Source organism: Mauremys mutica, chromosome 11, assembly GCF_020497125.1.
Source record: "Mauremys mutica isolate MM-2020 ecotype Southern chromosome 11, ASM2049712v1, whole genome shotgun sequence".
In the NCBI taxonomy this organism is placed as follows: domain Eukaryota; kingdom Metazoa; phylum Chordata; order Testudines; family Geoemydidae; genus Mauremys; species Mauremys mutica.
Genome location: NC_059082.1, coordinates 18,894,387 through 18,911,404, shown reverse-complemented (window position 1 = coordinate 18,911,404; position 17,018 = coordinate 18,894,387). Strand labels below are relative to the sequence as shown.

General features: G+C 39.9%; 1 protein-coding gene across 1 annotated transcript in view; it reads left to right on the top strand.

Annotated features, from left to right (window-relative positions):
* The window catches only part of TRPM7 (transient receptor potential cation channel subfamily M member 7), a 106,657-nt gene extending 90,101 nt beyond the window's left edge, over window positions 1-16,556 (top strand). Inside the window, exons 32-40 of the mRNA XM_044979877.1 lie at window positions 932-957; window positions 1,526-1,576; window positions 1,671-1,736; window positions 2,423-2,706; window positions 3,034-3,116; window positions 3,449-3,654; window positions 4,281-4,332; window positions 4,428-4,534; window positions 15,049-16,556. Of these exons, the coding sequence (XP_044835812.1) occupies window positions 932-957; window positions 1,526-1,576; window positions 1,671-1,736; window positions 2,423-2,706; window positions 3,034-3,116; window positions 3,449-3,654; window positions 4,281-4,332; window positions 4,428-4,534; window positions 15,049-15,179 (1,006 nt within the window). The 3' untranslated portion in view covers window positions 15,180-16,556. The remainder of the gene's footprint in view (window positions 1-931; window positions 958-1,525; window positions 1,577-1,670; window positions 1,737-2,422; window positions 2,707-3,033; window positions 3,117-3,448; window positions 3,655-4,280; window positions 4,333-4,427; window positions 4,535-15,048) is intronic.
* The last annotated feature ends 462 nt before the right edge of the window (window positions 16,557-17,018 follow it).

The window sequence follows — 17,018 nt, the reverse complement described above, 5'->3', positions numbered from 1 at the left end:
GCAGCTCCTTTCAACTCAATGAGCAATAATTAAACAAAATAAAGTGAAAAAGCGAGTAAATTATGTTTTCATTAAATGTTTACAAGCATGATTTGTTTTATTTGAATGACTGGTATCCATGTAAGTTAAATAAAAGATCTGGCCTGTGGCCTTTTTTCCTAATAAATGACTAATTTTATTCGTTGAAATGCATTGACAAGTTCCATTTAAGTTAATGGAGCCACACATGCACATCTGAGGGTAGAATGTGCACCTAAATGAAATGGTCTAATTTAGAGAGACAGGGTGTGTGGTAACATCTTTTATTGGACCAACTTCTATTGGTGAGAGAGACAAGCTTTCGAGTCACATCTCTGTGTCTCTCTAATATCCTGGGACTGAAAGGTCTACAACTACACTGCATATATGGTCTAATTTGACACTAGTTAGTGAATGTGTTTTTTAACTATATATTTTTAGCTTCCTGGATCCTTAACCTACCTTTCATTGTGAATCCTCCCCTTAAACTACCAGTTATTACATTCATTAATAATTGATCCCATTTAGTTAACTGTCTAATAAAGCCATAGATTTAATTATCTGATAATTGAAATAGAAACTGAACAGGTAGTTTTCAATTCAACACCTCTGTGGGATTTAGCTCTTGAAATGAAAAGTTGATATGCTGTCAGACATGAGGAGTTTATAGAAAGGCTTTGGCAACATACAAATACCGTGTGTGTGTGTGTGTGTGTGTGTGTGTGTGTTAATAATTAAGAAACTTTCTACTGTCCTTGAAAAGTAGAGTAAAGTAATAAAACAATAATGCGAGCTCCACAAAGTGACTCTAAGCTGCTGTATCAAAATCATAAAGAACTAAAAAAAAATGGCTATCTTACAAGTGACATCTAATACTTTTGTGTGTCACACTCTCTTTTTCTCTCTTTTACAGGCCTTCTGAAGAAGATACCTTGAATGGTAAGCAAACAACCAGAGGAACATTTTCAACAAACACATGTACCGCATATTCTAATATGAGAAATATTTAACATTTGGTAGCAGAAAGGAATTACAAGATGATAGGCTATGGAAATGAATGAAGGTGAAAACCAAACAGAAAGTGACTTTTATTTTAGTGTTAGGAAAAAAAGTAGGTTATGGATTTTGAAAGCAGTAATTAATGAGAGAACTATTTCTTTGTTTTCTGCATGTGGAATGTGTGCTCTTTTTTGTATTTTTGAAAGTGTAAAAGTGAGTGTTAAATAGTTATCCTCAGTCGTAGACATAAGTGACTAACACAGTCCATAACTGTCATAAGGTTTAAAAAATCATTCATATTGCACATACAGGCTTCATAATTTATCAGATATTCAAGAACTAAATGTAATATCTGAGATTTGCAAAGCAAACTTTTTTTTTAGCTCAGTATTCGCTTTGAGAACATAGGAAGCAAAAAGGAGAAGAAATGCACTCTTTGCATGTATAAAGATTTAACACACATGCTCATGCAGTATACAGTATCTCTTATCTTTCTTGGCATTTGTAGGTATTGCTTCTCCTTTCAAGCCGATCATGGACACCACTTACTACTACTCAGGTCAGTATCATAAAACGAATAGTTTAAGTTTAAAAATTCATATTTCTTTTTATTAGGTCTGAGAGTTCATGATTTCTATAACTTTCCCCTACAGCTGTGGAAAGGAATAACTTGATGAGATTATCACAGAGCATTCCATTCACTCCTGTGCCTCCAAGAGGTAAGAAGCTTAATCTTTTTAACTGGAGCCAGGTGGAAGAGAGGTCAGAATGAGGGTTTAATGTTGGTTCATTAAGAACTCTGGCAAACTTTAAAAAATTGCTCAGTTATTTTTAATACAGAATGGGCAGACCAAACTTGATCAACCATTTTGGCAGCATTTCAAAAATAGATTACAGGACAATAAATAGAAGTCTAGTATCAGTATCTTACAAGACACTCACAAAATGCAGACTTCAATTATCATAGAATATTATGATGTCACATCTTTACTAATGCAGCTTGTTTGTGTAAAGGAAACTATGACTTAATTCTTCAGAGTTATAAAACTTTTCTGAAAAGCATTATGTAAATTGTGTGGAAAAGCTCTTCAAACTGACACTTTTTTTTCTGCCTTGTTATGCTTATTTTATAAGGTTTCCATCATTGTGGTAACTAGGCATGCTTTGCTTGATTTAAACTGAGTGATTAATAATTCCAATAAGAGAAGCAAAAACATCATGGTTCCCTGCTGGTTTAAGAAAGAGATTAGAGAGGGTTCTTCCAATCTGTTACAAGCTCCAAATTACATTAGCAATTTAACATCTAGATTTATCCATGTCTAAACACATTTAAATATTTGCAGCCTTGTTAGTATTTCTTTTCAGAGTTTATTACAATTAACATTTCTGTACTGTGATGTTACAGGTGAGCCAGTCACTGTGTATCGCCTTGAAGAAAGTTCTCCCAACATCTTGAACAACAGCATGTCTTCCTGGTCACAGCTAGGACTCTGTGCTAAAATTGAATTTTTAAGTAAAGAGGAGATGGGAGGTGGATTACGTCGAGCTGTTAAAGTAGCATGCACGTGGTCAGAATATGATATCCTGAAATCAGGACATCTTTATATCATCAAATCTTTTCTTCCTGAAGTTGTGAATACTTGGTCAAGCATTTACAAAGATGAGACAGTGTTGCACCTCTGTTTGAGAGTAAGTTTTATTCTTGACAATTATTAGACATTGACAGGCAAAAATATTAAATACATTTTCAGTAACTTGTATACAACAAAGTTTTGATGCTTCTAATGTTCTACATAAATCAAAGGCCAATTGAAATATTTCTTGTTCAATAGATTTTTATTTTGTGTCAAATAGTTCAGTCTCTTGACACAGAAGGAATTAAAACAGTTGTATAGTTGTACACAACTTCTGACAGGGAGTAAAAGGATAGACATTAACCTTCTTGCTGATATTTTATTCCCCAAATTTTCCCTACATTATTTAATACAGTACTGAAGTATGGGCTTTCAATTGTAGGAAATTCAACAGCAGAGGGCAGCACAGAAGCTCACGTTTGCTTTCAATCAAATGAAGCCTAAATCCATTCCATACTCCCCAAGGTAAGGATGTTAAATTATTCATGACACTGCACACTTTCTACTAGCCAAGTATACTTTTATGCGTATTACTATTTGAAAAAAATGTGTCCTCGGATTCAGTACACTTTGCAAAAACACTATTTAAGAAGTGTCAACATGCAAACCTTCAGCCACTGCCTTCAAGAAGAATATTTCCTGTTGGTACTTAACAAGGACTAGACTGAACTTGTATTTTATAACCTAGCCAAATTTAAAAATAAGTTTGTCAAACCAAAAGATTTATCAGGCAGCAACTGCATAATTGCCTTATCTTATTGGTTTTGGTAATATTTATTAAATATATTCTTTATAAGGTTCCTGGAAGTTTTCCTGTTATATTGCCACTCAGCTGGACAGTGGTTTGCAGTTGAGGAGTGCATGACTGGAGAATTTAGAAAATACAACAATAACAACGGTGATGAAATAATTCCAACTAACATGCTAGAAGAGGTCATGCTAGCATTCAGCCACTGGACTTATGAATATACAAGAGGAGAGTTGCTGGTACTTGACCTGCAAGGTAATATACTTATTTTGAAATAGGGATTAAGGGCAGTTCTCTTTACATTCTCTTTACCATAGCACCTTAATGAATGATTGTGAATAGTGTTCATAACATTACATAATATTTTTGGTCCACTTTACTTGAATGAGCAATGGGTTTAGTTCATATGCCATTACAATGCTATAGGAAAAACTTAGGACAAAAGTTGAATTCTTATTTTCTTTCTTAAGGTGTGCACAATGAAAAATGCTAACATTTATGTGTTGGCATCTTCAGTCCATATCTGTAGTATCTTAATTTATCCATCAGACATGGAAACACTCACAGCTAAGATGTAGGAATCTTATTCTCTCTGGGAAAAATTCACCGGGAAAAATTCACCTTGAGTAGTGGGCTTGCAATGCTGTTCAGGAACCACCTAAGCTTTCAAAATAGGGCTTGAATGGGATTTAAGTGGTGCATAGAGCTTGGGTGGGAGCCATCTGTACAGGAGTGTATATCATCCCATAAATTTTGACTTTCTATCTTGATTTATGTTCTTGATGTCAAATTTGGAAATCCTTACTGCTGAGGGATTCTGGTTTACAGTGTTAATCTATTCATATACTGTATCCAATTTAACTCTTATATTTTGTGTGAAGGTGTGGGTGAAAATTTGACAGATCCCTCTGTGATAAAAGCTGGAGAAAAAAGGTAAGATTAATGGGTTTTGTTATGAAAAATTAACTTGTATTTAATGTTTGACTTGGACAAATACATACCGTGCTTATGTATGCTTTATTTTAAAGGTCATATGATATGGTGTTTGGTCCTGCCAACTTAGGAGAAGATGCAATCAAAAACTTCAGAGCTAAGCACCATTGCAATTCTTGCTGCAGGAAACTTAAACTTCCTGGTACGTGGGGATTTTTTGTGGGGTTTTTTTGTTTGTTTTGGTTTTTTTACCCTTACTATTCATTAAATTGTGTGTAGCTATGTCACAAGTTGAAAATTTAAAGAATTGAAGAATATGGAATGAAGAATATGGAAAATAGTAACATTAATTCTAGCATTTCACCATAGTAATCTTGTCATGTAGGTTTGTGTGTGTGTTATTTCGTAGGTTTAAAAAAAAAAAAATTCTTCAAGCATGTGCCAGTGCATGGATCCCAATGTAGGTGTGAATGCACCTCATGAGCACAAGAGTGAATTTTATTGAATAGCAGTGTCTAGGGCTCCTTATGCTCCCATTCAAGGGCATAAAGGCTCAGGCAGCTTGGACTGTCCCTCAGTTATCTCTTGCCACCCATGGCAGAGAGGTGGAACACAGCAAATGTCCACCCCACTCTCTCCAGAGACCCTAAACCGGTTCTTTTTCAAGCTATTTGATGATGATCAGGGATCCTAGAAATCCTTTTGCCATGGAAAAATGCAGAAAAATACAGAATTTGCATTTTTACAGAGAATCTTTAGTTTTTACATTTTTTGAAAAAATAAAAACACATTAACTATTAAGAAGGCGAAGATTTTGTCCCAGATATTTTTAGTAAAAGTCACGGACAGGTCACAGGCAAAAAAGAAAAAATTCACAGAAGCTGTGACCTGTCCGTGACTTTTACTAACGATATTCCTGACAAAATCGGGATCTGTGGGTCCCCATACCGCCTGCAGCTCTGGGGGTCCCCCATTGCCTGTGGGGGCTGGAAGCTGCATGGTACCCCTGCCACCCCCAGCTCTGGGGGCTCTCAGTGGTCAGGAGCTCAGGGGTTCCGTCACCTGTGGCAGTTGGGCAGTTGAGAGCTCAGGGGGTTCCCCCGACGTCCACAGAGGCTTGGGGGTTCCTCTGGTGGCTGAGGGCTATGGGGTTTCCCGCCACCAGTGGCAGACGGTAGGTCTCAGGGTTCCCACAGTGGCCAGGAGCTGTGGGGTACCCCAGCACCCACGGCGGCCAGGAGCTGCGGCTGCAAAAAATAAAATCCCTGCAAGCTGCATGGAAACTTCTTAAAGACACCATAATAGAGGCTCAACTTGCATACTCAAAATTTAAAAACGTAGTAAAAGAACCAAAAAAGTGCCACTGTGGCTAAACAACAAAGCACTGAGAGGCAGAAAAGCATCCTTTAAAAAGTGGATGTTAAATCCTAGTGAGGAAACTAGAAAGGAGCATAAACTCTGGCAAATGAAGTGTAAAAATATTATTAGGAAGGCCAAGAAAAAATTTGAACAACAACTAGCCAAAGACTCAACAAATTTTTTGCTATTGCTTTTTAAGTATGTCAGAAGCAGGAAGCCTGCTAAACAACCAGTGGGGCCACTGGATGATTGAGATGCTAAAGGAGCACTCGAGGACAATAATTGTTTGCATCAGTCTTCATGGCTGAGGATGTGAGGGAGATTCCCAAACCTGAGCCATTCTTTTTAGGTGACAAATCTGAGGAACTGTCCTAGATTGAGGTGTCGTTAGAGGAGGTTTTGGAATAAATTGATAAACTAAATAGTAATAAGTCACCAGGACCAGATGGTATTCACTCAAGAGTTCTGAAGGAACTCAAATGTGAACTGGCAGAACTACTAACTGTAGTCCATAACCTTTCTTTTAAATCAGCTTCTATACCAAATGACTGGAGGATAGCTAATGAGACCCAATTTTCAAAAAGGGCTCCAGAGATGATCCCGGCAATTGCAGGCCAATAAGCCTGACTTCAGTACCAGGCAAACTGGTTGAAACTATAGTAAAGAACAAAACTGTCAGACATATAGATGAACATAATTTGTTGAGGAAGAGTCAATATGTTTTTTGTAAAGGGAAATCATGCCTTGCCAATCTACTAGAATTCTTTGAGGGGGTCAACAAGCACGTGGACAAGGGGGATCCAGTGGGTATAGTGTACTTAGATTTTTCAGAAAGCCTTTGAAAAGTTTCCTCACCAAAGGCTCTTAAGCAAGGTAAGCTGTCATGAGATAACAGGGAAGATCCTCTTACGGGTTGGTAACTGGTTAAAATATAGGAAACAAAGGGTAGGAATAAATGGTCAGTTTTCAGAATGGAGAGTGGTAAATAGTTGTCCCCCAGGGGTCTGTACTAGGCCAAGTCCTAGTCAACATATTCATAAATTATCTGGAAAAAGGGGTAAACAGTAAGGTGGCAAAATTTGCAGATGATACAAAACTGCTCAAGCTTCCAGGCAGATGCGAAGAGCTACAAAAGGATCTCTCAAAACTGGGCAATAAAATGGCAAATGAAATTCAGTGTTGATAAATGCAAAGTAATTCACATTGGAAAACATATTCCCAACTATACGTATAAAATGGCGGGATCTAAATTAGCTGTTACCACTCAAGACAGAGATCTTGGAGTCGTGGACTCAATGTGCAGCGGCAATCAAAAAAGCGAACAGAATATTGGGAATCATTAAGAAAGGGGTAGATAATAAGACAAAACCTGTCATATAGGCTCTATATAAATCCATGGTACGCCCACATCTTGAATACTGCTTGCAGATGTGGTCGCTCCATCTCAAAAAAGATATATTGGAATTAGAAAAGGTTCAGAAAAGGGCAACAAAAATGATTAGTGGTATGGAACAGCTTCCATATGAGGAGAGATTACTAAGACTGGGACTTTTCAGCTTGGGAAAGAGATGACTAAGGGCAGATATGTTCAAGGTTTATAAAATCATGACTGATGTTGAGAGAGTAAATAAGGACGTGTTATTTACTCCTCATAACACAAGAACTAGGAGTGAAATTAATAGGCAGCAGATTTAAAACAAACAAAAGGAAGTATTTTTTCACACAACACACAGTCACCCTGTGGAATTCCTTGCCAGAGGGTGTTATGAAAGCCAAGACTATAACAGGGTTCAATAAAGAACTAGATAAATTCATGGAGCAAAGGTCCATCAATGGCTATTAGCCAGGATGGACAGGGATGGTGTCCCTAGCCTCTGTTTGCCAGAAGCTGGGAATGAGTGACGGGGATGGATCACTTGATGATTACCTGTTCTGTTCATTCCCTCTGGGGTACCTGCCATTGGTCACTGTTGGAAGACAGGATACTGGGCTCGATGGATCTTTGGTCTGACCCAGTATGCCGTTCTTATGTACTCCGCAGCTCCCTGCCCACACAGGTGGCAGGGGACCCTTCAACTCCCAATCACTGGAGGCTGAAGTCACAGTGGTCTCTGGAAGTCACAGATTCTGTGACATCCACGACTTCCGTGATCAAATATTAGCCTTAACTAGATTTTAGTGAAAGTACCAGTGTTACTTATTCAGTGTGTGCAACCTTCTCCTCTTGTGGTTTATTTTTGAATGTGCTTTAAATTTACATAGCCAAACATACTTCAATCAGCTGTTTCCAGTGTATAGAGCAGAGGTGGGCAAACTACGGTGGCCCGTGGAACTGTCTTGCCTGGCCCTTGAGCTCCCTGACTGGGAGGATAACCCAGCCCCTTCCCTGCTGTGTGGCCCCCCACCCGCAGCCTCAGCTCGCTGTGTGGGGCTGCGAACTCCTGCCAGGCAGCATGGCTGCGAGAGCCATAGGAAGTGGGAGGGAGGGTTGTGTGTTAAATTGCTCCCCGTAGGAATGTGCTACTTACGAAGCACCAGCACTGGCAGCTGTAAGTAGTACACTGTAAGTAGCATGTTCCTATGGGGAGCAACTTAATACACTACACCCGGGTAGGGAAGGCTTTGCCTTCTGGGACCCCATACCCTTTATCCTCTCCCTGCCCCCTTACCATGCCACTCAGAGCACCAGGACTGGCAGCCATAAGTAGCACATTCCTACAGGGAGCAATTTAGGACACTACAGGCCCTCCATACAGTTTCGGAACCCCAATGTGGCCCTCAGGCTAAAAAGTTTGCCCACCCCTGGTATAGAGGTTACTCAATGGTGTATAGGGGTTTGTGTTTTAATGAATCTCAAATTTCACTTCCGCCTCTAGACGTGAGTAATTAAAGTTACAAAAAGATGCTGAAAACTTTAAAAATCACCTCTAAAGACCATGTTGCTGAGCTTGGCAAGGACAAATTTCACATTGATGGTAATGTGCTGTTTTGTACTGTATGCAGCAAGGCTGTAGATTACGTTTGAAGGCATTCAATAGTAGAACACATTAAAAGCACTTAAACATAAACTGAATAAAAAGATGAAAACAAGAGGCTGAAACAGCATGGCCATTGACAACAGTAAAAAAGTGCACTGTGACTTGATCAGTCTATTAATTTTATTTTATTATGATTGTCATTGGCAGGCTTTGAACTTTAAAAATTGTAAATATATCAATAAAACATTGTGTTCAACTGATAGCTGTATGTATTATGGCTGGGGAAACTCAAGTTCAGCGTTTCATTTTAATCACGGAAAAATAAGGATTTTTATGTTTCCTTTTTTAATCAGAGAATTTCAGTTTTTTTAATCACAGAAAACTACGATCCCTGGTGAGGAAATCTTATCTGCACAGTTCACATATAAGGATCATTCTAAAAATAAGAAAATAGATTGCAAGAGGGTTGTCAAACTTCCTCCTGCCCCTCCACCCCCGATATAGTGAGGTGAGGTGCTTTGTGCCAACCACCACACTGCATGGCAGTCCAAACTCTGAGTTCAAATCCTGCCCATCCTGCAGTGGACTGATCCCCATAAAGGATGGGCACAACCAATGCTTCTCCTATCTAGGAGGGGGCCATATCCTGGATAAGTGCTTTGTGTTTAAGTTTTTCTCTGCCAGTACGCACAAGTTCAGGTATGTTAGGCTCAAAGTACATCTACTGTAGTGATCCATGTGGATCACTTCAGACCCAAAGGTGATAGTTATGACTAGAGCAAGACCAGATAAATGAGTATTGACCAGTAATCCCTCAAGTTCCAGAATCAGGCAGTGGAAAGAAGGTGATGAGTACGTGAGCGGAGTCAGCACCATCAATGCTGACCACCTTAACATCAGCAAAGTCACCAGTGCACAAGATCTTGGTGCTAGTAATCTCGGCACCAGCCCCTTCAATGTCAGCAGTCCAGCACTGATTACCTTGGCACTATAGACCTGATGCAGATAACTCCAGCTCCTGTACAGACTCACCCACCCACAGACAATAAAGCCAGCACCTGCACCACCCCATAAAGGGGACACCAATTTATATAGTCAGTCCAAACATAAGCATAGGTCCAAGACTGCAGGTAGCTCCTGGAGGACAGACTTGAGACATCACTCCTCAAAACACAAAGCCCCTTGGCATTTGGGCAGAACAGTAGACTCATATCTGAGTTTCTTGCTCAGCTCAGTCAGTAATGTTGTAGAAGCATCCATATCACCCCTAGCAACATTGCCATTACCAAAAAGGTGGATTGATATCAGCCCTTCCACAAGGAGATACTTTGCTCCTCACTATCACTAAAATACTACTTGTTGCCAGCGTTGAGTATCAGTGTGGGAGTGTCACTGGGCTGGCCAGCCTCAACCAGGTGAATACACATATGGCATGCTACTATGGCCATATTGACCTTACTGGGAACCATCCTCTCATCTGTTGAGTAGCAGATCATCCTCCCACATGTCTAGAAAAAAATTGTGCAGCTTCACTGGGAAGACCACTTGCACTGGAACTGGATGTGGGCCAACAGGGACGGGAGTCAATAGAGGGACAACTCCAGTCTCTTCCCAGGGAATCCTCCTTATCACTGGAGGAGACTGAACAAATATATATATTTCCTCAGATTCAGGATGGTAATGCTTGCCTCCATCATCCTCAATCTGCAAGCTCAAGATTGGCTTGTGGCTCTCAAGATTCATATTTCATATTTCCACACAGCCATCCATCTGGCCCACAGGGAGTACCTAGGATTCATAGTGGGACCCAGCTATTGCCAGTACAAGATACTGACATCTGGACTTTCCATGGCACAAAGAATCTTCACAAAATGCCTAGAGTTGGTAGCAGAATACTTTTTTATTTTATTTTATTTTTTAAGGCATTCATTTTTATCATTACCTGGACAATTGGTTCATCATGGCAGATCCCAGCAGGAGGCTGCAAATTTCACCCTTTCCCTGTTCACCCAATTAGGCTTCCTAGTGAACTACAAAAAATAGTGTCTCATCCCATCACAGATGATAGAGTTCAGAGCCCTGATTGACTCCCATTCAGCAAGTGTGTTCTTCCCAAAGACAGGTTCCTGTTGATGCAGTTGCTAGTGTGTGAGAGAGACTCGAGCCTGACTATGACGGTATGGATGTGTCTGGAGCTGCAAGGCCATATGTTGGTGTGCACATACGTGACACTTCTTGCCAGATTTTACCTGCAACCGTTCCAATTCAGTTTGTTCTCCAACAAGAAAGTGGTGGTCCCACTTCATGTCACAGTACTGAGCTGGTGAACGAAACCTGGAAATGTGTGTGGAGGGGTACTGTTCTCTAGCCCCTCCATAACAAAGACCTTAATAACAGACACATCAGGAACAGGCTGGGGAGTCCACCTGGATCACCTACAAATGGAAGAGATTTAGGCCCCAGAGGATATGGGGCTTCACATCTAAGCCCTGGAACTCAGAGCCATCAGTCTAGCCTGTGTGGCCTTCCTACCAGTTCTTCAAAACTCTTCAGTGCAGATCCTGACAAACACCTCCACAATGCACTACATGAACAGGCAAGGAAGTGCACGCGCATCTACCCTCTGCCTAGAAGCCATCAAACTAATGGACATTGTGCCATGAACATGGGATAACCCTGATTGTCCTTCACCTCCCGAATGTCATCAACAACCTTAACAGATTTCCTGAGCAAACAGTCACCACTTATGAGGGGTCGTTGCAGAAATCCATCATAAAACAAATATTCCTACATTGGAGGATATTGGTAATAGATCTGTTGATCACCAATATCAGTACCAAGTGCAAGAGCTTTTGATCCAGAGCAGTTCTGAATCTAGGTTGTTACTGGTGCCTGCCTTCTTCCAGTGGGCTCAAGGCCTTCTATGTACCTTTTCACAGATTCCTAAGGGTGATTTCCACAATCAAAGGAGACAGAATCATGATCATTCTTGTAGCTGTGTATTGGTTGAGACAGTTTTGGTTGACAGACCTACTACAAATGTGCACCCAGCCTCCAACCCAACTCCCAGACTACCCAGACTTGATCTCACAATACCATACTCAGATACTCTATCCAGACATGAAGTTGCTGCACCTATGTGGCTATTTGGGTGGCTGAGTAACATGGACATAGCTTGCTCCCTGCAGGTCCAGGAAATCTTAGTACAGAGCAAGAAGACATCTTCCAGAAGAATGTATTAATCTAAATGCAAGCGGTTCTTGAAAAGGGTATCCCAACATGGTCTGGATCTGGTCCAGGCCTAGATACCACAGATTCTCAACTGCCTATTTCAGCTCTCTTAAGGTCTGCCTCACAACAGTCTCAGCTTGCCATCTGCCAGTACAGTCATGTTCAGTCTTTTTGCTCCCCACAATATCAGTTTCTCAAAGGACTATTGCATGTTTACCCGCCAGTCAGAGAACCTACTGCTGCCTGGGACCTCAGTCTGGTCCTCCTGAAACTAATGGAACCTCCATTCAAACTTGTCTTGGACTGTTCCCAGCATCACTTACACTGAAGACAGGCTTTCTAGTGACTATTACTTCAGCCAAGAGAGTGAGTTTCAGGCACCTATGGCTGAGCCTCCCTATATTACATTCAGTAGGAACATGGTGGACCTCACCTATAGTTCATTTGGAAGATAGTGTCAGAATTTCATCTAAACCAAGTGGATTAGCTTGCCTGTCTTCATGAAGTCACACTCTGGACTGGAGAAAAGAAATTACACACTAGATGTATCCAAGACTTAGAATGATTTGGTGCTATCAATGTAATAAAGCAGACTGTTTCCCTGTCTATTTTATAGCCATGGCTGGGCATTCCTAAAGGTGAAGCCATCTCTCAGAAGACATTGAAATGGATAATGCAATATATCTTGTTGTGTTAATAATTGGCAAGGCTCACTCCACTAGAGCTCAAGAAACATCCTCTGCCTCCCTCAGAAATGTGTCACATTCTTGAGATCTGCAAGGTGGTGTTATTGTGGAGTAACCAACTGACCTTTGTCAAGCATTATTCATTAGATTTAGCTGCCAGATCTGATGCTAAATTTGAGATATTAGTCCTACAGTCATCATTCAGCTGATGCAGCTGAAACTTCTCATTCCCACCATTCTGAAGAGATGCTGCTTGTTGGTCTCCTACACTGACACATGCTCAAAGAATCAGCATGGATTCCATGACCTGCCCTTCATCTATGCTTTTTGCAGTCCCCTGCTACCCCAGGCTTTGAATTATGAGAGAACTGAGGCAGGGTCATGGCTGACCCATCCTTTTTGCCCTTGTATAGGAGCATGAGAAGACATGGGGCACACATGGCCCACTAGCACACTGCTATTCAAAAAACAATCTTGTACACAAGAAGTGCATGCAGACCTACAGGGAGATCCATATTGGCTGCAATATCTCAAAGAAACACATTTATTGTAGGGTAAGTAACCATTGTCTCCATGTGGCATCATATTGACACCCATGTGGTGGTTCAGCAGGATTGGAAACTTTAGATCCACTGCATAGACCTCTTTCACTGGAAGTAATTGAATAACTGATCGCAATAGCAGGTTGTCATCTTCTATGTGGATGAGCAGTAGGAGGATGAGACACACCGTGTGCCAGTGGGTTTCACAGATATTTGCTAATGGCAGAGGAATGGTGAGACTCAGGAATCTTGGGTTCCTTTTCAGGCTCTGGAGATGAATGTGTTTCTGTGGGCACTGACTCTCTTCTTCCCCTTCCCGCTGCAGCTTGGGTCTTTGTAAAAGGAAGTGTCTTGCAACCTAATAGCTAATTTCATGGCTATGATTTCATCACTGTGAAACAATTTTTTTATTCCAACAAGATAAGTCTGCTAAGAACACAAGTAAATTTGAATCTGTCTAAGTTGTCTGTCAGTCTCAAACAATGTTAAATTCCTTAACTGTCTTGAAATTGTGTTAACACTCTTTGCAACTTTCCAAGGGGGAAAAAAAAAGGGAATTCTCAATTATAAAGTGGATTGAAAAAAATATAAAGAATTTTCACAGTGGCCAAGGGCTTGAAAATTCGAGGGCAATCTAAAAAATAGAAAACTAGAGAACTAAACTGGAGAATTGAGGCAAAACCGTTTCACACAAAAGGAAATAAACATAGGCTGCATCTACACTACAGCACTTACAGTGGCACAGTTGCACTGATGCAGCTGTGCCACTATAGAGCTTTGTGGTGGAGACGCTTTAAGCCGATGGGAGAGAGCTCTTAAACCCCTGCCTCTGCAAAAGCCAGTAGCTGTGTTGGCAATAAGCTCTCCCGCTGACATAGCACTGTCTAACTAGGGCTTAAAGTCAGTATAACTTACATCGCTCAGGCATGCGGATTATTCAAATCCCTGAGTGACATAAATTATAGTGAAGTAACCTGTACATACACCAGGTCATACAAAAACAAATTATTGGGAAAGGTTGTGGGAAGATATAAAGTCAGGAAAAGTAGCATAAAATCAGCACACAAACTTATGGCATCTTAAACCAGGTGGTGGAGTTATTTTAGTTCGTAAGTATTCTAATTCTACAAAGATTCAGGTTGGGGTAAGAATAGTGTAATGGAGTCTTTCATGTCTCATTTGCCAGTTCAAATCCAGTCTAAGTTTGTAGTGACTGAAAGCTACCACTGCCTAATAGCAGTTTGATGACTTACGTAAAATGAGTTGGTGTTCCTTATCTAGTTTGTACTGAAGTGGTGACCATATCCCAAAAAATCCCACAGCCATAAATGGAACTAATTTATTCCTTTTATCAACTATCACAATAGACAGGTCTTGGATTAAATGGATATAGAATCTAAACTGTCCTCAATCCTAGACATGGTCCTTCCATGTTAGGGTTGGTAAAGCAATGAAGGGAAGATTGCACTACTGCTGCCTATATTGTATGTCTTTTACAGGTAATTAGAAAACTTTAGCAACCGATAAATCTCAGTTCTGCCTTCTAGGCTTGTCCTGAAACTTTTAATATCATATACTGTAATTGGCAAGGAAAGGAGTCAATTTCCATAGTAGAATGGCTGCTCCAGGCCAATGGGAGCTGCTGGAAGCGGCGCGGGCCAAGGGACTTACTGGCCGCCACTTCCAGCAGCTCCCATTGGCCTGGAGCAGTGATCGGCCGGACCTGTGGACGCAGCAAGTAAACAAACCGGCCCGGCCCACCAGAGGCTTTCCCTAAACAAGCGACGTCCCAAGTTTGGGAAACACTGGCATACTTAGATCTTTAAATGTGTTTTTAAAGATTTTAACGGCCCTTTCATTTTACCAAACCAAGAAATATTAACATTTATTTTGTTGTTGTCTTTTCTTTTGTTGATGTAGATCTGAAGAGAAATGATTATACGCCTGACAAAATTATATTTCCTCAGGATGATTCTCCAGAATTGACAATTCAGCCTGGAAGCTGCACCAAAGAATCAGAATCAACTAGTTCTATTCACTTGATGCTGTAATGACATGAGCAAACACTGGCATTACACAGTGTCACTAAGTTGTAGATTATCTGTCTTCCACTAAAATCAGATGAAAGAGAGATGAAAACAAAGAACCAAGTGTTATAAGTGGAATTTTGATGTCTGGTCCGTAATCTAAGGACCTAACAACTTGTGGTAACCATCTACAGAGATGAGCTGGCAGCTGATTATTTTAAGGGTTGAATGACAAGAATTTATGAAATGTTTTTAAAGTGTCTTTTTCGGAGAAGGTTATTTTTAGTTTTGCTTTTGTCCAGTGGAGGTTCGTCTAATCCTCTAATCCTGTGGTGCAATAGGCTGTTGACTAAAAGGACTTCTTTATGGATGTTTTAAAGCAAAGTGTCTGGCAGCTGATTTACTGTCAGCCAGCTAGAGAAATGGGAGACTGCATCCTTCTTCATTGTCAGAGGTTTCCCTGAGCATTGTCAGAAGTGTCCCATCTCATTAGATGCCATGTAGTTTCATCTGGCCTTTGGAAGGGAACAGATCCAAAGGATTTGTGTATATCGTGCCAGTATGCTGAGGTTGAAGTCAGAAATGGATCTATTCCAATAAAGAGTTTGTCTCCTGAATCAGGATTCAGCTTCATAGGTGTGAAGCCAGTTTTTATGGAATAGAGCCTTAATTGTGTAATGAAATTTCTTATTTTTATACATTTCAGTTTTATCAAGTCACTGTCAAATAGTAACAAATAAAGCCAGGATAGACTGGTATAATTACATCATATAGTAGAACAGAATACATACTGGTCCAAACAAGAAGTTGCCTTGTTGAAAAAAAAAACCAACGAAGTCGGGGAAGTGCTTTTTCTTGTAATGACTGCTTCTGAAGTTATGCCTTCCAAAAATCTCATAAAACCAGTATATCAAAGCGGAATGTACACATGAACTTTTAAATGTATTTAAAATTGTATAGAAACATCTTTTAATGTTATGTTGTTTGTGGTACTTATTTAAAAAAAGACTAGGGTTGGATTAGCATTATGTAAAGTACGGGAGATTGCAATGCAACTTTATGCCAATAAAATGTAATTTAACTGTCCCAAGTCTTGTTGAGTATTCAACAAGAAAAACCTGTTGTCCAACTGAAGTTTCATGCTGCGATTTTTATTTTGTTTGTTACATAGGTACTAATTTGTAATTTTTAATTGAAGGGCAATATAAAGCTCTATGAACAAATTTTTTATTCAGTAGTGTATCTTATAGATACAGACCTAAGGCACGAACACAATAGCTGTTTAAATCGTGTTTTATGTTGATGGGGGGAAAGGTAAAGTGTATTAAAGATATAATACTGTATACATTTTGTATATCATTAAATCTTTAAATCTAAAATAAATTTATTCTTGTTTACAGACTTCTGCTGTCCTTATCTGACAGGGATGTCTTAAGATTTCTTGGGGCGAATATGAGTTTATGCAGGAGCATAGAAATTGCCATATTAGATCAGGCGAGTGATCCATCTAGTCAGGTATCCTTGTTCAAAGGTGGCTAATGCCAGAAGCTTGAAGAAAGTGTAAAAAGCTCCCCTATTGGACAACTATGTAATAACTTGTGTAATGAATAAACATGAGTATAACATTTTAAAGCTAATTAAAATGTTTATTTAGAATTAGGAACACATTCCTTAATTAGAGTTATATGAATATAAAATTATGGGGTAGCTTGAGCAGTAGGTATGATTGTAAATCTAGTCTTTCGTTATATTCTTAGCCAAACAAAACTAACATTTTAATGGACCAGATAAGGACGTTTTCAGAGTTCAGAGGGAGTGTCTACCACAGACAGTTCCTCAGGGATACGATCAAGGGCCTGGAAG